The sequence below is a fragment of the Dendropsophus ebraccatus genome, chromosome 13 (genome assembly GCF_027789765.1).
Source record: "Dendropsophus ebraccatus isolate aDenEbr1 chromosome 13, aDenEbr1.pat, whole genome shotgun sequence".
Taxonomy (NCBI): Eukaryota; Metazoa; Chordata; class Amphibia; order Anura; family Hylidae; genus Dendropsophus; species Dendropsophus ebraccatus.
In genome coordinates, this window is record NC_091466.1 from 16,381,300 (window position 1) to 16,404,158 (window position 22,859).

The 22,859-nt window shown below is 44.1% G+C and overlaps 1 protein-coding gene across 2 annotated transcripts in view; it reads left to right on the top strand.

The window, feature by feature from the left end:
- The first annotated feature begins 557 nt into the window (after nucleotides 1–557).
- Nucleotides 558–22,859, top strand: part of BMF (Bcl2 modifying factor) — a 42,509-nt gene continuing 20,207 nt past the window's right edge. The window contains exons 1-2 of one of the 2 annotated variants that reach the window (XM_069949967.1): nucleotides 558–648; nucleotides 18,872–19,170. In XM_069949967.1, the coding sequence (XP_069806068.1) occupies nucleotides 608–648; nucleotides 18,872–19,170 (340 nt within the window). In that variant the 5' untranslated portion in view covers nucleotides 558–607. Of the gene's footprint in view, nucleotides 649–14,849; nucleotides 14,909–18,871; nucleotides 19,171–22,859 lie in introns of those variants that run through there. The other variant, XM_069949968.1, reaches the window with a different exon arrangement.

The window sequence follows — 22,859 nt, forward strand, 5'->3', positions numbered from 1 at the left end:
CTGTGCGAGCCCATACAACATAGAGTAACCTTGTGGAACTACTGCACCCAGGCTTCCCACAGGTTCTTCCCTCTACTGCACTGCCATACTACATATATTACATACTAAGCACTGAGATTTACATAGTCAGTGGCTTGCACTGTGATGGTAGGTGAGTTTGTCATCCGGCGCTACGCTACGCTTCTGTATCTGGAGATTACACAACCCACTGCGGTGTCGTAGATGTACACACATCAGCTCTGCTACATAGGTGAATCAAACAGTAAGTGGAAAAGGGGGAAGTAGTGACCACATAAACAATGTATAAGATCAAGCAGGGAGTGTATGCGAGCCATCCGGCAGAAGGCAAGTATCCTCATATTACTGCACACAGTGTGACTGGGGAGGCAGGGGGTAGGACATGATGACTGTAAACGACATTGTTATTGGATAAGGCTGGTTACATACACAATGTACAGGACACAATGACTGGAGGGAAGGCGGTGAGTATCCAGGACACAGTGGGGGAGATGTGTTGATGTCGAAGTGACTGCTCCTCCTGCCAATCACAGCCTGTCCCTCCCCGCAGCAGCAGCAGACACTGCTCTCTGCACTTACATGCACTTTAATGAACACAATTCTCAGCTACCAGGAGGGAGACGCTGAGGAGTGAGTACTCTGCGCAGCCTTTTATTCTTTACACCTGTATAGGAATGGAGGGTGGGGGTGGGTGGGGGGTTTTTCTATTATATTATAAACTCCACAACTGCAATGATCATTGTCACTGCATAGGGTGAGTGCCCACATTGAGGATGGTGGGGTCTCTGCTCTGTATCTTCTCTTCTCCAGCTGTGATTTATGGTGTCTTGGAAGGAGATCTCCAACTGCTCCATGTTGTTTGTGGGTTATTGGAGTTGGCGCAGGGTTTGGTAGATAACACAGGCGGCACTTCTGGTTAACCTGTTGTTGGACTGAAGTTAAAGTGTACCTGTCACTTTAAAAAACTTTTGACATGTTTAAAGTTTTTATTGGTACTCAGTGCTGATTGATGTGCAACAGTCCCATAGAGTTATGCTACGTTTACACGGAACGATAATTCGCCCGATCGTACGATTAACGATGTCGGAGTAACATTTTTTTTGTTCATAACGTTCAGCGTTTAGACGGAACGATATATCGGACGGAAATTCGTTTTGCGATCGCTTTAAGCCTATCTCACACATGTCCAGGCATGATGGGAGCTGTAGTTTTGCGACGGCTGGAGGACCAAAGGTTCCCTATCCCTGGTCTAAACACTAAGACCCCAGCCAGTCAAAACTTTTGACATGTCAAAAGTTTTTTTTTTTTTTTAAAGCAACAGTGCTCATTTATCAGCTGTACACTTCTTAATAAGTGATGTCATCACACTGGAAATGATGTCATCATTAATCTGCATTGTCAGTCCTCTCCACCTCTGGAGCGCAGAAAGGTGATGCTTGTCAGACTGTAAAATTGATCATCAAGGGCAATTTTTTATTTTGGCGATAGAAAGTACAAGATGATATATTTGAGATGTTTTGTATGACCCGCTATACTCTAACCCAGGGATCTTCGGCCCTTTAGCGGTTGCAGAACTACAACTCCCATCATGCCGGAAGCTTCGACTGTCTAGGCATGATGGGAGTTTTAGTTTTGAAACAACTGGGGGTCCAAAAGTTTCCCATCCCTGCGGCACTACAGCTCTTGCAAAACTACAACTCCCAGCATGCCCTGACCGCTAGCATGCTGGAAGTTGTAGTCGGGGGACACTGCCGTCCGGTTATTGTTGGGGTTTGATAAGTGACGGCGAGCGAAGTGACCGGCTGCCCAGGGTTGACTCAGGATAAACAAGCAGCAGATGTCGGACTGGGATCAGCTGTATCCACTCGGCACCAGGCAGCTGTTAATGTTACATCTGTTTTAGAGCTCCTAGCAGCTGATTGGGGTGATTTGCCGTATACTGAGTGCGGGCAGTGAGCCGGGATTATACCATCTACCATTACAGATAGTCATGGAACAAGTATGACGGGTGAACATAAAAAGTTACCAAGGCTTCTAATAAACCTATCACTGCTATCCTGTATACACCTTGGTAGAGATATTTCTTTCATGTTATCATGTTGTCCCATGACAAATTATAATGGTGGGGTTCTGGTCATTGAAAGGAACTTAAAGGGGGAGATTTATCAAACATGGTGTAAAGTGAAACTGGCTCAGTTGCCCCTAGCAACCAATCAGATTCCACCTTTCATTTTCCAAAGCGTCTGTGAGGAATGAAAGGTGGAATCTGATTGGTTGCTAGGGGCAACTAAGACGGTTCTACTTCAAACCAGTTTGATTAGAGGGGCTATGCAGCGCTACAAAAACGGCCACTTTTCCCCCCTCTCTTGTCTCCAGTTTGGGTCGGGTTTGGAACTCAGTTCCATTGAAGTAAATGGAGCTTAATAGCAAACCGCACCTGAACTGAAGACAAGAGATGGGGAAAAGTAGACATGTATTTGTAGCGCTGGATAACCCCTTTAATCTCCACCTTAGTGAAGTCTTCTCTGACTCCTTATTCTTTGTATATTATGCTGTAAACCTCTCCATTGACATCAATGGCATTGTGGACCTTTATATTCTACTAATATGGGGGTACCAGCAGCTCGATTACCGCCATAGCTGACCATATATATACTATAGCTACAGTATCTCTCCTGATCTTGGATGCATGTTGAGTCCGCGTGGGTTCTCAGTGGGGAGACTTAAAGGGGTACTCTGTAAAAAAAAATGTTTTTGAATCAACTGGTGTCAAAAAGTTATTCAGAGCTATACATTTTTCTGTTTAATAAATGTAAGTCTTCCAGTACTTATCAGCTGCTGTATATGCTGCAGGAAGTGGTGTATTCTTTCCAGTCTGACACAGTGCTCTCTGCTGCCACCTCTGTCCATGTCAGGAACTGTCCACAGCAGGAAAAGGTTTTCTATGGAGATTTGCTGACATGAACAGAGATGGCAGCAGAGAGCACTGTGTCAGACTGGAAAGAATACACCACTTCCTGCAGGACATACAGCAGCTGATAAGTACTGGAAGACTTGAGATTTGTAAATAGAAGTGATTTATAAATCTGTAAAACTTTCTGATACCAGTTTTAAATAGATTTTTTTTCCCGGAGTATCCCTTTAACACACAGTAGCTACTTGGCCAGTCCCAGTTAACATGTATGGCCAGCATAATATTGATATCCATGTTATATATTGTTTTCAAGAAGATCTAAATGAATTTTGATGCATCTTGACATGTAATAAAGTTTGTTAGGCCCTATATCATGGATGTCCAATTGTCAGCCCTTCAGTAGTTGCAAGAACTCAAATCTCATCATGTCTGGACAGCCAAAGGCTTTAAAATTTTACCTAGAATAAAGTGTACCTTATCCTGAGGCATTATTGTTGTTCGTGTCAGATAATAAGCACATTACAGCAATCTCCCTTTTACGTGTTTCACTATGGAGTTATTTATATGGGGTCTGCCTCTAGGTGGCGCTGTTTGAGCCAATTGTGATCGTAAAGCCAGAAGCTGGATTATTTACCTTGGTTGGTTATTTGACAGATGGTTCTTATTGAGATGTATGTAAAAACTTGAGACTAGCTTTAAATGGACTGATACAGATGTCAAACGTTTTACTTTTTTAAAGTGACAGTAATACTATAATAAGAAGGGATCCATCCCAACTCTTACACTGTCTACACACATTAGATAAGCGTTGGTCACATCTGACAAATCTCATGTGTATTGCAGCATAAACTAGTGACAGAAAAGCCGAGCAGAATGATGTATCACTTACATTATTCTGTGAAGCTGATTCGGAGATATCCTCCTGAATAAGTAATCCTCTCCATTATAAGCATGAGCCCAGTAGTCCTGGATATTCATGAGCACAAAAAAAACTCCGCCCACCAGCTGCTGATTGGCAGTTATCTATCCATGCTGTGTATAGGCAGCCAACTGTCAATCAGCAGCTGGGGGGGGGGGGGGGGGGGGTGGCAAGAATCCTATTCTCCTGCATATTAAGAGAACGGCTAAACAGAATGATGTAAGTAATACACCGATCTGTTCAGCATTTTTGTCACTAGTTTATGCCGCCCTCATTTAAGGCAGCATAAACAGATTCCCTTTAAGCAGCCCCTTGATTAAAGGGGTTGGCCACTTCATAGTAAAATTGTTCAGTGTACAATGTAAGTAAGTGTACTCAATGTATATACTGAGAGCAGCTCCCTGTGTACCTCATAGAGCTAAAATCAGGCTGTGCTGCCCTGCTCCGTGGTGAATCTGTCCATAAGATGGCTGACATAGGGGAGCATGTGACCATGCTCCGCCCCCCAGTGTCCACCATAGGCATATACAGGCTCAGTGTTGGACACTGGGGGGGCGAGGCATGGACACATGCTACTCCATGTCAGATATTCTACTCCATGTCAGATAGTACACTGAACTATGTACTATAAAGTGGCCGACCCCTTTAAATCTTAAATGGTGTAATGCTTCATTTCACCTGTGGTGGCGCTGCAGAAAAAATAAAAATCTAGTTTTAGCCTTCTAATAAAGTTGCAAGTGTTTATCACTGTCTTTACTCAAAAGCCGAAACCCACAACTTTTTCTTTTCTTTTCGCAAATAAGAAACAAAGCGTCAGAGAAGTCGGAGACAAGAGCGAGCCCCAGCGCCGGGGTTTATCTGCTGTTTTTGTCAGTGATCAGCTGCTCCCACCAGCGTGTTCTGCTCTCAGTCTCCAAACATGACTCAGCAGCGCCTGGCTGACATGTTCACTCCCACAATGCCCTCCTCCTGTAAGTGTTATGGCGTGCAGGGAGAGCTGTGGTCACAACTTAGGGAAGTAAATGATCAAAAAAAAAAAAAATTATAATAACAATCATTTGGGGGGAAAAAGATCAGGAAGTGGCCAAAGAAACAACCAAAACTTGTTAGCCATGCGTGGAAAGAGACGTAAAGAAAAAGAAATCAAAGGTTTATTATGGTAAAGTTTACTCAATGTATGGAACTCTATAATATATCTGTATCCACTCCGAAATGTTCTAGGTCTCCGCTTGTTGTTATTGAGCAGGAACGTTCACTGTTTGCTTACAGAGCCGGATTATCTGTCCCGTCATGTGACGCTCGCACAGGTGCACGGCTTGTTACGAGAGTGTGTGCTGATAAGTGGACTAAGGCGAGCGGTGCACCTGTGCGAGCATCACATGACCGGGACAGATTTTCATTTCCTGGTAGTAAACAATGAAAGCCACAAGGATGATTGACAGGAAAAGAGGCCAGTTATAAGACTCTTTTCCTGTCAATCAACTCTAACAGGCAGATAGCTGTGACTAGTCACAGCCCAGATGACTAGTTCCTGGCTCTCTGCATGTCTTGGTGTTGAAATAAAAGACTTGCAGGGAGATTTATCAAACTGGTGTAAAGTAGAACTGGCCCATTTTCCCCTAGCAACCAATCAGATTCCACCTTTTATTTTTCAAAAAAATCTATGAGGAAAGAAAAGTGGAACCTGGTTGGTTGCTAGGGGCAACTGAGCCAGTTCTACTTTACACCATGTTTGATAAATCTCCTCCTTAGTTTCAGCAGCTAAAGTTTCTACGGAAGACACAGAACACATGGTAAGGGCTTATTCCCACGTCCCGTAAATTACGGACGCTATGGATGGGGAGGTCTTGTAGTGTTTCCTCGCCCAGCATGATGTATCAATATCATGCCGGGATCAGGGAAACTGAAAGGCTGCGGCACATGATCGATAAATTATGCCAGACAGGGAAACACTCTGTTACAGGACTTCCCCATCCAAAGCACCTGAAATTTACAGGTCATGAGAATAAGCCCTTAGGCAGTGTTTTAGCTCGTCTTCCGGACACTGCTAGTAGCGTTACCCGAAGAATCTGAGTGATTGGTTTGTGTTAAAACAGCTGTCAGATTTAAGATGGATTTGAAGCCAGCTTGGAATCGTACAGAGATTGGGACTCTTGTCAACTGACAGCTGTCCCTGCTCCTGTAGATACTGAGTACCAGGCATATACTGTATTACCTTCTGGGGCTCTACACACATTTACTGGGCTAGGCTGGGCGAGTCACTACAAAACAAAATTTGCTTCATAGGAGGCCATGGAAAACATATACAGGAGCAGGGACTCCTGTCAAAGGCCGGGGTCCCTGCTCCTGTACTTCATACCTCACCACAAATAAATATAAGGAGGCAACTTACACACACCATACCAATGCACACACTACTCAGGAACTATATTTCATCATTAGAGTGTGTACATTCCGACTGTGTACATTCTGACAAACACTGACAGTGGAACACAGCATGCATCAGTATGGCGACTGAAAACGGCAAGTTATGGTGCCGACGCAGCTCCTGAACTCATGACATTACAATTCCCTAATACCATACACACAGGAACTACATAGTTCCCCTGACATGCTATTACAGGAAGGAAGGGGTTAATGGAACATATGCCGATTGGGTCACAGTGGGGAACCGCTCTGTACTGACAAAGGGCAAGAAGCCTGAAACTGCTGTCTACATATGAGTACCTTTCCCATCAGGGAGAGATTCTGGCCTGGTGACAAGCTCTGCATGGGTCAAACACTCTTGTGAAGGGATGCTAGATCCTATAGGGGGCAGTAAGGAGCAAGCTTTTTTACATTTGGTTTACTTTTTCTTAAGCTACTTTGCATAATTTCTTCCCATGAATCATTGCAAGAGTCTTCATGCCAGATTGGCAGTCTCTTCAAAGACATCAATCCCCTATCAGGCTCCTGACACTTATATACCTATTGTTTAGCATATGTGTTTTTCTCATATAATGGAGCACTAAAAAGGCTTGAAGTATAAAATATACATTATATAAGATTTTTATTGCAAAGTTAAGTGGCTGTTTTGGCAGGGCAAGTGTGCTCATGTTGAATGGAATCACTTAGCCTGTGTTCACACCAGTGTCGAGGCTTCACCTACTGACAGACTAAAACAGAAAATGGGTTCAAAGGGTCATACCTCTCCAGGCTCTTTCAATGTGCTCGAACAATAGATACTCACAGTACTTTACGAGTACATGAAAACAGTACAGTACTCTTTGTTGTCTCATTTTTTCATTACTATAATCCAAATGTACGAGTACAACAGGTTCCTTGTACTGCCGCTGAGTTCTTAGAGACAGTTCTTGCTTGGAACTTTATTGGACACCAGACCCAGAAGTATAAGATCAAGTGATCTTTTCTGTGTGAATCTGTATGAATCTATATCAGTGTGGATCCACTTTATAATGGGAGATTCAAGTGATCTCAGTCACTTGGAACAAGGCCAGGTCAATGGGGCTAGGCTAGCTAGAGCCAGGATTTTACAAACTGCCAACCATGTGGGGTCTTCTTGTGTAACAGTGTGGAAATTATAGAAAGAATAGTGTGATCGAGGAAAAACATCCCGCGAAAAGGCATCCTGTGAACAGCTCTATATCTTTGTGGAGAAACATGGCCTGGTCTGATGGATCCAGATCTCTGTGGAGAAAAACATGGTCTGATTAGATGGATCCAGATCTCTGTGCAGAAACATGGCCTGGTCTGATGGATCCAGGTCTCTGTGGAGAAAAACATGGTCTGATCAGATGGATCCAGATCTCTGTGCAGAAACATGGCCTGGTCTGATGGATCCAGGTCTCTGTGGAGAAACATGGCCTGGTCTGATGGATCCAGGTCTCTGTGGAGAAACATAGCCTGGTCTGATGGATCCAGATCTCTGTGGAGAAAAACATGGTCTGGTAAGATGGATCCAGATCTCTGTGGAGAAACATGGTCTGGTCAGATGGATCCAGATCTCTGTGGTGAAACGTGGCCTGGTCTGATGGATGCAGATCTCTGTGGAGAAACATGGCTGGGTCATATGGATCCATATCTCTATAGAGAAGCATGGTCTGGTCTAATGGATTTAGATCTCTGTGGAGATTCTTGGCTGGTCAAATGGATATAGATCTTTGTGGAGGTTAATGGCTGGTCCAATTGATTTAGATCTCTGTAGAGGTTCGTGTACTGGTAAGATGGATCCAGATCTCTGTGGAGAATTATGGCCTAGTCAGAAGGATCCAGATCTCTGTGGAGAATTATGGCCTAGTCAGATGGATCCAGATCTCTGTGGAGAAACATGGTCTGATCAGATGGATCCAGATCTCTGTGGAGAAATATGGCCTGGTCTGATGGATCCAGATCTCTGTGGAGAAACATGGCTGGATTAGATGGATCCAGATCTCTATAGAGAAGCATGGCCTGATCAAATTGATTTAGATCTCTGTGGAGATTCTTGGCTGGTTAAATGCATTTAGATTTTTTGTGAAGATTGATGGCTAGTCCAATTGATTTAGATCTCTGTAGAGGTTCGTGGCCTGGTCAGATGGATCCAGATCTCTGTGGAGAAACATGACCTGGTCAGATAGATCAAGATCTTTATAGAGAAACATGGCCTGGTCAGATGGATCCAGATCTCTGTAGAGAAACATGTCCTGGTCAAATGGATTTAGATCTCTGTGGAGATAAGTGACCTGGTCAGATGGATCCAAATCTCTGTGGAGAGACATGGCATGGTCAGATGGGTACAGATCTCTGTGTGGCAGATGAGAAGTATAAAATTTTGTGGGGACAGACATTCCCTTTAATTCTATAGAGCATCTTTGGAGTAAGATAGAACAGGCTGTTCAGAGCATGTCAGGTATTAAGGTCATTGTTATGGCTGCCAAGGGTGGGAGGTTTATATTACTATTTATTAGTATCCTATAATATGCTTCCCGTACTGGGCGCTTTTTCCATTTTAGCTGTTTGTGATAGCTAACAAATAAAACGTGACGTTGTGTTTGTCTATTGGCCTTGTTACGTATCTGTGCTGGCCCTGGTTTATAGGTAATATCTTAATTTATCTCATCTCTGTCATAGTCTTTCAATGTCTTATCTCTGTCCTGCCTGGGTTATTGACATGAGATTAGCACTTATAAATTACCTGGGGATATAGTCTATTATAAAAGGTACTTATGATGTAGTAGGAAAACTATCTGTTCAGTAAAAATACTGTAGTACATAGTGTAGTACATTAGGTCTCCCAGAGGAAGTAGTTGTGAGGGGGCGGCCCAGGAGGGGGCGGACTGGGCGGGCAGAGCTAGTGCTCCAGTCTAAGGGTGACACCCCAAATGCTCCTAAGCCCCTCATTTGCATAGGGGCAATTAAGGGCTATCGTAAGAATGTGGGGGAAAAGATCAGGTAAAGATCTTCTGCGGCATATCAGTAGGCTCACTGGGCTGAACTTGCTGATAGATATTTAAAAAAAAACAGTACCTCTTCTGCCTCAGTTTTACACATTGCCATTTTAATTGCCAACCACATGTGCCTTTTTAAAGGGACACTAAACGTGGAATTGACAGATGAAAGTAAGTTTATCAGACTGTAGGGTTTTCTGCAGCTCCTAAGGGGTGGAGCTTAGCAATCCTTGTGTATCCACTCTGTCCCCAATTAGACGCCAGGCATACTAAGCTCCGCCCCTCAGGAGCTGAAGAAAAGCCTACACAATGACAAAGCTCCTTCCACAACCAGTGAACTTATATCTAAACTTTGGTAAGTAAACAAGTCCTGAATATAATGAGCAGAATGGAAACATAAAGAAAGTTGCTTAACATTCCCTCATACAGTGAGTAATCTTTATTTACACAGAGCTGGAAACCCCCTGCTGTGCGTCTCAGATAAACCTCCTATAATGACGGAGATGCCTGGAGCTCAGTTCAGGTTATGGCCACTTATCTGCTCAGTGTAACCTGCTATAAATGGATATATTTACTTTTTATATCTTTTTTTCCTTTTTATGACTAAATTGTCAGGTTCAACAACAACATGGCCTGGACATGTGTTATCAAGTCTATGTAAATATATAACAGTGTTTCCTTTAATCCCTTCACGCTGCAAGTTGCAAACTCCATTTATATTGTATATTGCATAAGGACACAGCGTGTTCCACAATACTCAAAGAAGAGCATCTCTATAACATTAGGAATTACTTTATCAAAAGGCAACAAAACATGATTAAAGAGGCTGCAGCTTCCACTGTCATGTCATCTGGTCCCTCATTTGTCGCTCTGCTTCTTGCTTCCTGCTAACAGCCTGCTGAGCCAATCACCAACAGGGTTGGGACATTACTGTGACTAGTGATTGGCTGAGCAGAACGTCACTGCTGAGGCATGTTTGTCTCAGAGAAGAGTAAGAGAAGAGGTCAGAGCGGGAGCTGCAGGGGACCCAAGACTGGATGCATAATTCACCAACAGCTATATTGTATAATCACCCCATACATTTACGTGGTCTGTCAATGGTGGCAAGGTAATGGATGGGAGAGGTCATTTTTTGTCCTTCTCACTTCATGCTCACCCTAAGGGCCCTATTCCACGGGACGATTATCGTTCGCATAATCGTTAACAATAAACGATCCAAATGACCGCTATTGCGAAAGACCTGAAATTGTTCACCCATTTACATGGAAAGATAATCATTACTTATGATCATTCTTGCTGTCGTCTTGTCGTCGCTATTGCGTTCGTCACTACTGCGAACGACATCTTATTCAATGCGAACGATTTGCGAACCCGCAACGATAAAAATAGGTCCAGGTCTTAAACGATCAACGATTTCTCGTTTGGTCGTTAGTCGTTAACTGCTATTCAAAAGAACGATTATCCTTTGATAATCGAACAATTTAACGATAATCTGAACGATAATCGGCCCGTGGAATAGGGCCCTAGCCCACACAATGGTGTAGGAACAGAGTTGCTTCTGAAGGTTCATGTCTTCTCTATGAAAAGGAAAAAGCAGCAGCCAGACAACTCTGGTTCCGGCTTATCCCTCTGAGAACAAAAGGGTCCGACAGAAAAAATCTATCACACCAGACTCTTCTGACAGTGGCAGGTTTGTAAGACTTATGTATAAACTGTATGGTGACAGGTTCAGCCAACTTTAGCCTATGTGGTATGGGCACCTTTAGGTTACATGAACACGTGCGTAGAGCTTTCCGTAGCCGCAGACCAGTAGCCAAGTTGTGCGTCCATGTGCACGGACCCATTCATTAGAGAGCCGTACTAGGACCTGTCAGGCTTTTTTGCGGCTTGGATCATGGCCTGTAACACAAATGAATGAGGCCATTCAAATCAATGGTTCTGTAAGTGTCCTTAACCCCAAAATACCAATTGTGTGTATGACCTCAGAACATTGGGAAGAGACCTGACATTGTTACATTGCACTGTAATGTTGACCCAGTAGATGAGGATCATCTTAGGTGAGTATGGGGGTTTGTAAAGCCAGGTGTATAGATACATAGGGAGCTGTCCTTAGGACTCTGGTTATGCTTATTCAGAGTTATGGTGGATTAGTGTAGCCTTTCTGTACTGATTTATTCCTTTACATTGTTTAGAAATATTCATCAGGTTTTGCAAGATCAAATACGACCCAACGTCTGAGCCACCGCGCTTGGACAGACTGTGAGTCATGTAGAGTTGCTCAGTCAGTCACAAGGCCTGATATTGCACAGAGCTGGCACCCTTGCCTCCGGCTCCTATAAATTACTTTCACAATTCTTTCACAATCTAACATGAAGGGTGTGCAGAGTTTTAGTGTTTGATAAATTCCCCTTCTTTGGAAATGGACACATCATAGAGTGGTCTCCAGCTTAGGACCCCTGTTTGTGAACTAGAGCTACGAGGCATCTTCATTCTGAGATCTCGCAACCCATTTAGACCAGAGATTGATATGTATGTAGAATGAGCAGGGAGAAGTGCTCAGCTAAGCACTTCCTTCCTTTTTCGTCTTCTTACTGCCTGAGAAAGATTCTATAGAAAGTCTATGGAGCACGAGAGCTTGAGAAGTGTGGATGGGGCTGACATGTGGCGTGTGTTTTAAAGGGGAACTCTGGATAAGAAAAACTTGTTTTCTATTAAAAGTGCATTAAAAGTTATATAGATGTGTCTATACAATGTATGGCTATGTTCACACTACGTATATTTCAGTGAGTATTGTGGTCCTCATATTGCAACCAAAACCAGGAGTGGATTAAAAACACAGAAAGGCTCTGTTCACACAATGTTGAAATTAAGTGGATGACCGCCATTTAATGGCAAATATTTGCTGTTATTTTAAAACAACGGCTGTTGTATTAAAATAATGGCCGTTATTTACTGTTATATGGCGGCCATCCACCCAATTTCAACATTGTGTGAACACATCCTTTCTGTGTTTTTAATCCACTCCTGGTTTTGGTTGCAATATGAGGACCACAATACTGACTGAAATATACGTAGTGTGAACTTAGCCTATTACTGTATCTGTACGATTCTGCCACACTGGTAGCTGATAGAAATCCAGGAAGTGAAAAAAATGGCCCCTGGGCCAATTCACATTGTCTCCTGCTCCTGCTGCTATCCCCCCTTAGGAGACAAATCTTCCATGCCTCTGTCTCACATTGTGTGTGTTTGCTGAGGACAGACTGATGATGCAGACAGGGGGCGGGGCGTGATGTCACAGGAGGCTTGGCTTGCTAACCCAATCCCCTGAGTGATTCACCATCTCTGACCGAACAGAAGCAGCTGCTGCACTAATTTTACTGATTGTGATGGGTGGGGGCTGTGATGATCACAGGAGGGAAAGCATTGCATTCTGGGAAATGCCAAACCAGGAAGAACAGAAACACAAAACGGAGCAAAAAAACCCCCAAACAAATGGATTTTTGGTAGTTTCAACTGGGATAGACAGGTAAGTAATGCGTTATGCTTCTGCAGAAGTTTCATTTCTTTTTTTTTAACCTCTACCTGGAGTTCCCCTTAAAAGGGAACCAATTGCTGCCAATATGCCCAGGAAACTATACGCACGGCATAATGAAGCTTCCTGAGTTGTTTCCAAATATGTAACTGACACCTTTAAGTTTTGCATATACCCCCAAAAACGAAGTTTGTTAATATCCTGCGTCATATGCAAATTACCCTTAACTAGTCATGTGGGCGTTCCCCAACACTGAACTAGTCACTGATGATTGAAGAAAAGCAACAGGAATTTGGGCCATGGAGGTGAAACCATAACTTTTTTTTTCTGCCTAGAAAAACACTTTAAAGGGGTACTCCGATGATTTCAGTTCTTTAAATATATATTGCTGCCCTTGCTTAGAACACCCTCCCTAGGGGTCCCCCTTTAGCATCTTAGGGTGACTCTCTGAAAACTTCTGCTGTCATGATTTATATAAAAGAGGTAGTTCCAGAAAAATTTGGCGAAAAATCTTGAAATGAGAAGAAGTCTCACATAAAGACAATCCCTTTCATAACAGAAGCTAGACGATTGCCACGAATTTGGCGTCTATTAGTTGACTCTTGAAGCCACCTGCAGGATGAATGTAGCATTACACGTCAACCATTTAGATGAGAGGTGAACTGTGTATAGGTGGGTGGCGTTTATGTTACGAGGTCTGTATACCTCCTAGACTCTCTATATGTCTGCATAATTATCAAATATGGCCAGAGGGGTTAGACTTCCCTTCCCTCCCTTCCCTAACCCTTTTCTTTTTCCAAAAGAAGAGCTCATGGAGCCTCATTGAAGAGACTGGAAACACAGGACTAGCCAGATATGCCTCCGGGAAGGACCCAGCCAAGGGGCGGCCCCTGTAAGGAAACCACTAAAACCACCATATTAAGTGGCCCTATAAGTCAATAAGACAAGGGAAAAACCAAGGCCAGGTATCCATCCACATACAGCTGTTTCGGGGTGTTGTCCCTCATCAGTGTGGAGCAGGATTCTGGCTAGGTGGGAGCAATGCCTAGTAGAGCCATAAGAAAAAGAGATTGCTGATCTCAGGGAGACCAGCCAAATGATAACACTCCCGGCTGCTAGTGAAAGCGTTCAATGCAGTGGAATCCTAGGTGCATTGCCCCCTGGGAAACATGAATATGCAAAAGAAGAGCCCGTGGAGCCTCATTGAAGAGTCTTGAAACACAGGACTAGCCAGATATCCCTCCGGGAAGTACCCAGCCATAGGGTGGTTCTAGTAAGGATCCTGCTCCACACTGATGAGGGGCAACACCCCGAAACAGTTGTATCTGGATGGATACCTGACCTTGGTTTTTCCCTTGTCATTACATTGACTTATAGGGCCACTTAATATGGTGGTTTCGGTGGTTTTCCTACAGGAGCCGCCCCTTTCCTGGCTGGGTCCTTCCCGGAGGGATATCTGGCTAGTCCTGTGTTTCGAGACTTTTCAATGAGGCTCCACGGGCTCTTCTTTTGCATATTCATGTTTCCCAGGGGGTAATGCACCCAGGATTTCACTGCATTGAGCCCTTTCACTAGCAGCCATCAGTGTTATAGTTTGGCTGGTCTCCCTTAGATCAGCGATCTGTTTCCCTTTTGTTTTTGGGGAGATAAATGGAATTAAACCCGGAATTAACCCTACCTACCTAAAAGTCTGCCAGTATTCAGACATCACAGGTGCGCCAGCTCTTTCTGAGTAGCTCAAAAGTGGATGACCTCCCCAAAACTCTTATGAGGTCCATATGGCCTAATAGGGTAATAGGCCATATAGACAAGACACCCCCTTTAATTATTCAAATTATACATGTGCCAGATTATTGACATAGAAACATTTTGTCCATTTCCGGAGCAAACCCGAATAAGAACTTATTGAATGTTCACCTTTCTAGAGTCCTCTCCCTTCCAGAAAGCACATCAAAGAAGCTCGAGCAGATTGCAATCTAGAGTTCACTTCCTCTTGTGTCTGCTGTAAGTATACAGGGCCAGTCATGTGAGGAGAAGCGCAGGCCTGTAGCCAGACAAGCCTCAGAGCGCCGGCCCTCTACAGCCTGACTAAAGTTACGGTATGTGTTAGTGGTATTGGATCTATACATAGCGGACACCACCGTCTGTCTGTGCCGGGATACATAGGCCGGAATCCATAGTAGATAGTAATATGACAGGGTTCATCTTGAAATCTTTGTATAAGTGATGATACTTCCTCGGGCCTTGTATGATGTGGTTATTACAGGTCGTAAGTATAGGAAGTTAGCCTTACATCTGTTCCTATGTATCGTAAACATTATGGCAATAAGAACTGAACTCACTATTGTAGTAATAGAATAAACTTTTACATTTACTGCTTTATGACTGTAGTTGTATTGGTACAATTTTGGATACGTGAGTCTTTTTGTTCCATGTCTTTTGGGATGTAAAGTAGTAATGAGTGAATCTCGAGCATGCTCTGGTTCGGTGCAGAAGTTGCTGCCTGGAAAACATGGATACAGTCATAGGCCATAAGCTATATTCATGTTTTCCAGGACACTTGGGGCTGCATCCAACTATTCCTCTGGGTGCTATATGAGTACAATCATGGCAGCTATGGGGAGTTGCTGCTGCTCTAGACAGTTCCTGACATGGACAGAGGTGGCAGCAGAGAGCACTGTGTCAGAATGGAAACAATAAACCACTTCCTGCAGGACATACAGTGGCTGATAAGTACTGGAAGAGTGGAGATTTTTAAATAGAAGTCATTTACAAATCTATAATTTTCTGACACCACTTCATTTAAAGGGGTACTCCAGCCCGGGGGTATTTTTCAGCTATGGCCGGGGAAGGGGTGGATATGGACGGCAGAGGTCACCCACCTACCCCGTTCCAGCGCCGTGTCCCGGATCGCGGTGCCCCGTACCCCCATCCCACGGCCACTTCCTGGTGTGAGCTGCCGCATGAGACATGACGTCTCAAAGTAGCTCAGCCATTCTGAGGCTTTAGTAGCTCAACCAAAGTAGCTCAACCATTCTCCCGCCTCGGCCGCTGAATGGTTGAGCTGCCTTGAGACGTCACGACTCATGCGGCAGCTCACACCAGTAAGCGGCCGCGGGACGGGGGTAAGGGGCGCCGCGTTCCGGGACCTGGTGCTGGAACGGGGTAGGTAAGTGACCTCGGCTGTCCATAACCACCCCATCAACGACCATAACTGAAAAATACCCCCGGGCCGGAGTACCCCTTTAAAATACATTTTACTTTGGATTACCCCTTTAATGCTAACTATAACAGAAAGTTGTTAGACTACATAGGGCATGACAGCTAGCTTTGTATGGGGCCGTATAGCTTCAGGCCACTCAGGGCGCCCATGTTGATCTATGTCCATTGTTGAATGCCTACAGCACAGGGCAATGTTCTACTGGGAAACCTAGGGTCCTGGCATTCATGTGGGTATTACTGACATGTAGCACCAACCTCAACATTGTACAGACCTTGTGCCCCCCTTCATGGCAGTGACCATCTGTGGAACCTGGGGAAAGGATTTTGGGCAATTTGGGGGAAATAATTTTTTTCCTACAAAAATTTTCATCCACTTTCATGTTACCCACCCATAAGAGATGGACTGATTTCAATGCAGTAATTTTGTTACCAGTGATTTAACTATCCAGTTACTGACTCGCATTCAGACTTATAGTAGGGTATGTATATATCTAATGTGCGGTACCTGAGCTTCCAAAAAATTTCTGACATGGTCTGGGGGCTAGGTGTTCAGACCCCCACCCATCCCTAAATATTTGAGCGTGCAGCCTGAGGTGGCCCCATAAAGTCCATTCTAGTACATGACACAGAGCCGGGAGAGAACACACTCGGCGTGGTCTTTTCCTGGCTTAAGGCTGGGTTCACACTGTGATTTTGCAATGTATTTTTTTTTCTTCCATTTTATGAAAAAAAAAAGGGATGAAAAAACAGATGTATTTGTTTGCATCCGTTTTTCCATTGACTTTCATTATAAAAAAAAAAGGATAAAAAAACAGATCAAAACACATCAGGGTTTTTTTTGCGTACACAATAATGTGGTCAACCAAGTTTTTGTGTACTCTAAAAAAAACAACAACCGTTTTTATCTGTTATAGAATATTAAGTCAAATGGATCAAAATGGATTGCACACAATTGCATCTGTTTTTCCATAAGTTTTTTTTTGCAAAAAACGATAAACAAAACGTTTTTTGCAAAACTTAGTGTGGTCCTAGCCTTATGCTGCGTTTACATGGAATGATAATTCGCCCGACCTTACGATTAACGATTTCGAAGTAATGATTTTTTTTTTTATAACGATCAGCGTTTAGACGGAACGATATATCATACGGAAAATTTGTTTCGCAATCATTTCGCGATCGCTTAAGCCTATCTCGCACATAGGTAAAATCGGTGAACGACTGTTTACACGGAACGATCTGCGAATTTTATGCGAACAACGAACGTCGATTTAAGAACATGTTAAAAAATCAAAATGAACGATTATCGTTCGAATTTGATCGTTATCGTGCAAATTCGCACGATAATCATTCCATGTAAACGCAGCATTACACTGTAAAATAATGAGGGGAAAGCGAGCGCCAGCCTGTCAGGTCAGCGATTGCTTCCCCCTCATTCCCTGCTAGCTGCCTGTGCTATTACACGCACAGGGGAGGAGCGGGAGGGGTCGCGGGGATCTGCAGGAGGGGCTGCCCGGAAGATCCTGAGATCGTCCGGGTGGCCCATTAAAGTTAGTAGCGGTCTGCCCCTATCACACAGAGCATCGCGTAGCAGACTTTTGCTGTCATGATTGGGCCGTTTCAACATGTTGAAAGACCACGACCACCTGACCGTGCATGTCAGCTGATCGTGGTCATGTAACGCTCTATTACACCCAAGTATGCCCGATAATTATTTGGTGTAATAGGGCCTTTAGCCACAGCCTATCCAATGTTTACCTGCCCTCTTACCTGCATACCCATCAGCATTGGTGTAAAGTACTGAAGTCCTATCCCAAGTGAATGGTGCAGCTCTGCAGTAGCTTATCCTTTTCAGCAGCCGTTTTAAGAATTGGACCCCTATCGATCAAACATTGACTTCTAACCTGAGGATAGGCCTTCAGTTTGATATTACTGGATATCCTCTTTATCAAGTTCCTTTACAGAAACCTTGTTCCCCAGATCGGTGAGGGTCCAATAGTATAAGGCAGGGATAGCCCCCCCCCCAAACCACTTGTACTGTTGGATAGCTGCTTTTAATCCAAGATCTGTCCTGGGGTCCATTCGGCAGGTGATGCAGTTGTCCTAAAAACAACTTTTAAACTTACAGCTCTGTCTCAAATTGTCGTTGCCTCTCCATCCCTCCTCCCCGCCCTTTTTACCATTAGGAATGTCCCAGGCAGGATTTCTCCTAATCAGCACTTGTCTGAACACTGCGCATGAGCTGGATCGGTAAGGCCCATGTGCAGTGTTCAAACAAGTGATGAAGAGGAGAAATCCATCCTGGGGCATTCCAAATGGTGTAGAGGGCGGGGAGGAGGGACGGAGAGGCGGTGCAAGCCTAGGACATGGGTACTTTAGGCCACGCCAATTTGACACAGGGCTGCAAGTTTAAAAATTGTTTTTTAGGACAATAACTGCATCACCTGCCGAACGGACCCCAGGACAGATCTTGGATTAATAGCAGCTATCCAGTACACAGTTGCTGTAATTCTCAGGGTCGGTAAAGGATGAAGAGAACAGGAAGCAAAATGTTTTCACCTCTAATTGTAGGAGAATCCCTTTAATGTATACAGCCTACATAAAAAAAATAATAATTGTCCCCATGCAAGTTTCCATGGTAGACAACAGATGACAGACGGCGTGTACACAAGTCTGTGTATTGTGCAACATTGTGCAACCGAATTTCTAGTAATGTTTCCCCAGACATTAATGGTTTATCTGTTGTCAACAGGACTCCTGGAGTTCTTGCAATCTTGCTCTTCATCTTATATGTTCTGGGCTCCTATGTCGAGTACTAATTCATGTATCTTTCACTTCTCCAGGAGGATGGAGCACGAGTTCCTGAGTTCAGATGAACTGGACGACGACGTCTTTTACCCAGACGATTTTGAGTTTCCCGCGGAGCCGTTATCTTCGTCATCTTCGATGTTCCCCCACAGTCCACCCTATAAATGTCTCCTAGGCCGCTTCCAGCTCTTCAGCGTATCTCACTGCTGCGGCCCAGGGTGCAGGATTACCGAGAGCAAAGACAAAGCCACGCAGACCTTAGAGCCCTCATCTCTTATTGGTGATATCATGTTACCATGTGGCGTTTCGGAATCTCCACAGAGACTTTTCTATGGTAAGAGACGATTTGTCCCCAGAGTTGCCTGAATCGGTTTTCCCATTGTAATGGTAATAAAGTGCATCTATTGTATAGTGAAAAGTTGTGTAGGTGTCTAATAGGTTTGTTTTTAGCTGTGCTGGGCCGATCGTACAATGGATGTAAATGGTGACTGGTGGACTTCGTTGACTTGTAATAGGACTTAATAAAATTAAATTTTTTATCTACATAGGATTCCTGTGTAAAATCAGGATATTACAGGGAGATTCTTGCCTTATCTTGCCTTCCCAAATTCTTGCCTACTCTTGACAGCCGTAACCCCCAATCACCTATTGGGCGAGCAAGGGGGGAAGAAGCGCGGCAATGTGACCTCCTCCTGCGTCTAATTTATCATGGGCCATAAATCTTGATACAAATCTGGTTCCCTTATATGTATAAGGGGTCGTCTATCACCAGGAAGCTTTTTTTTTTTTTTGTACTTATGCTGGCTTGAAAAGAATTTAGGGATACTCACCTGCCTGATCTTTTGAGCTGTCTACAAAATCGTTGGGCCGACAATTATCTCCTCTATCATCCCCATACCCATGAATGTTTGGCACAGCCAGACTGCTCTGGCAGCAGCTTATCTCACTGAGAACAAAGGGGTCAGACAGTGCTTTTTTTTTCCATATGACCTATTTGTCAGTGGAGTATTGGGAGAGCCCCATACACTTAATACTGATGGGTAAAGATGCTGCAATCGACAGATTTAGCTGACAGAAGTATAAAGTGTATGAGGTTCTTAAAGGGGTTATCCAGAATTTCATACTTGCAGATTCTGCTGGGGCTGCGGGGGACATGTCAGTAATGTATACTTACCTGTCTCGCACCCCCGCCGCTGATGGATCTCTGGCCACTCATTCTTTCCTGTTGCTGGGGGTTTGGAAATATCCAGTGATGTCCTGCTCCTTTTGGAAATGTCCGGTCAGCATAGACAGTATAGGACTTATCGGGATGTTATCAGGAATCGGGATGTTACCGGATGTTTCCCAAACACAGACAACGGCGCAGATAAGGCAGCCGAGATGCGGCAGGGGAGCTGGACAGGTAAGTATACATTACTGACATTATCCAAAATTATCCCAAACAACCCCTTTAAATGTGCCCAGCCCCAGCTCATCGACACTTCCTGGCCGACTGCTTGACACACAGGAAATGTCCACTCAGCCAATCACTCGCTAAGGCAAGACATTGCTCTGGCTGTGATTGGCTGATTGGGCATTTCCTGTGTGTGAAGACATAAACAGGAAGTGCTGAGTAGTGAAAAATTGACTGTAGAGGATCGAACAGATGAGCCACCCCGAGCCCTTTAAAAAAAACTTACTAGTACGTTCCTTTCCACTATATAAATCATTTTTCTTTCATTTTTTTTCTGGTAGCTAAGATATTAAACTGTTGGGTTTGTTTATTGTATATATGTTTTTTTCATGTATCACAAATTCATTATGTTATTTCTATTGACTTTGTGTAATTTTTCTGCCTATAATTTTGAGTCTGTAAAATTATCATTGGCGCAGGCTGCTACCTCAGCGCAGAAATGGAAAATAATGTGGTTCTAATTAGAGACAATGGCTGTACGCCAGGATCAGTGCTAGCTATGGGCCGTCTACGATGTAGGGGAATTTGTGGCCTGCATGTGTACAGATAGTCTAATACTTTGTAAGATACACAACATATGGAAGACGCTTACTGATGGATTACTTTTCCCATACATTAGCGAACCGACATGATTTTTCCCCGAGCCAAAAGCCATAGTGCGGACTGCGGAGGCCTCATTAAAAATGATGGATGGTGTGACAATGTCTGGGGGGAATTAGCTCATGGGATCACTGTCTTCTGGGTTACCCAGGCTCTTCGGCACACTGGTACTCCAATAATTTCAGTCCCAGGAATAGGTTTCCCGTTATTTGTGTCATGTCGATACCCAGCAGTACAGAGTTCACTATGGCTCCCACAGGCTAGCATTACCTGTTCTTCCCTAAGCTGGGACCCCTGGGGGAATAGATTACATCTTTCTTAAAGGAGCTCTCACAGCTGGCAGCTATTGGGGTCTTAGACTGCTCACACCCTGAACTGTCTCCAACCTTTTTAAAAATTAAGCAGAACAGAAAATTTCCTTTTTCCACAAAAATTCATCCTGATTATGATGGTCTTCTTAAAGGGGAACTATCAGACGAATGTAACCTGCTGATGGCTCCCTATTGTGTACAGGGTGTTGAGGAGGAAGATATGTGTGTAAGTAGTGTAAACTTCGGCCTGGAGCACTGTTAGGAGCGCTGCCCCGCTCCCAGAGCTCCGATCCGGCCCACCCACTCTATTGATTATCATTAGAAGGAGGGGGCCGCACAATGGCGGTGCTCCGGACCAAGGATTACACTGCTTACAGCACAGGAACGGCGCAGAGGAGGAAGGTAAGAGACTTACCCTCTTCCTCAGCGCCCCATGCACAATAGCGGGCTATCAGCAGGTTAGATTCGTCTGACTTACTGATAGTTCCCATTTAAGGCTGTATTACACTGTCCAACCCTGCACTGTTAGCGAGCACCGATCTGCTAGATCATTGCCTGCTTACCGAGTCTATTACACAGCTGAATAATTGATAGGGTGATCTCTCCACACTCCCCCAGTGTCCTCCTGCCGTGTCTGTGCATCCCCCGCCGTCTCTGCAGTGACAACCCGCTCAGCCAATCACTGACCGAGGTGTAACAGCATCCCAGCAAGTGATTGGCTGACCTGGCTGTTGCTATAGAGACCACCTGGGACTGAGTGTTTTTTTTTTTTTTTTTTTTAATTATATGTTTTATTTTTATTAGGTAAAATTCCATGAAATCTATTTTTACCATCAGTCCCTACAGGTGCATGTCCCCTTTTAGGAATATGAGCAGTACGCTCTGGAAAGGGCTTCCACCACAACTGCCAAAAATAAGGAAAGTCCCTGCCAAGCACAAACTTCACATCAAGTTCCTCATGTTTTATACGTTTGTGTTGCACAGTTCCAATAATCAGTGTCAAATGTCGTTAGAATAGTCTCACCATTCTCAGGGTTCTTATATGCACGCATCATAAAAATTGGGACACAGTTTTAGGGGGGGGGGGGGGTCAACAATCAGGATCGAAGTGGGGAGAAGCGCAGTATACTTCCCCCTGTCTGTCTCTTCCACCTAGGCTCTTCGGCTCCAATAGACATATAATGGAGCTGTATGGATGGAGATTGCTGCAAGTTGGTGGTGGAATGTTCCCCCTGCTCGTTCTCTTGCTGGGTGGGGGTCTCAGTGTTCAGCTCAGGGTCAGTACGGTGACAGCAGAGGCAAATTTCTATAAATTTTGTCATGATTTACTACTTTTAAACCCCTAGACCCCTAGAACATTTTAATTTTTCATCTACCTAGCTGTTTTAGGGTTTGCTTGTTTTTTGCGGGATGAGCTCTAGTTTAATTGGAATCACTTTCGTTTTCATGCCACTTTTAGACCATGTTTCCACAACCGGAAAATGACATCCGTCTTTGAGCATCAAAAGGTGACCATCTATTAATTATAACCGCTGCAAATAACGTTCATGATCATTATTTACGTCCGTCATTACCAATAGACAGCTGTCTTTTAATGTTAAAATGATGGCCGTCCAGAAAGACGTATGTGATTTTTCCATTGTGGACACATAGCCCAAA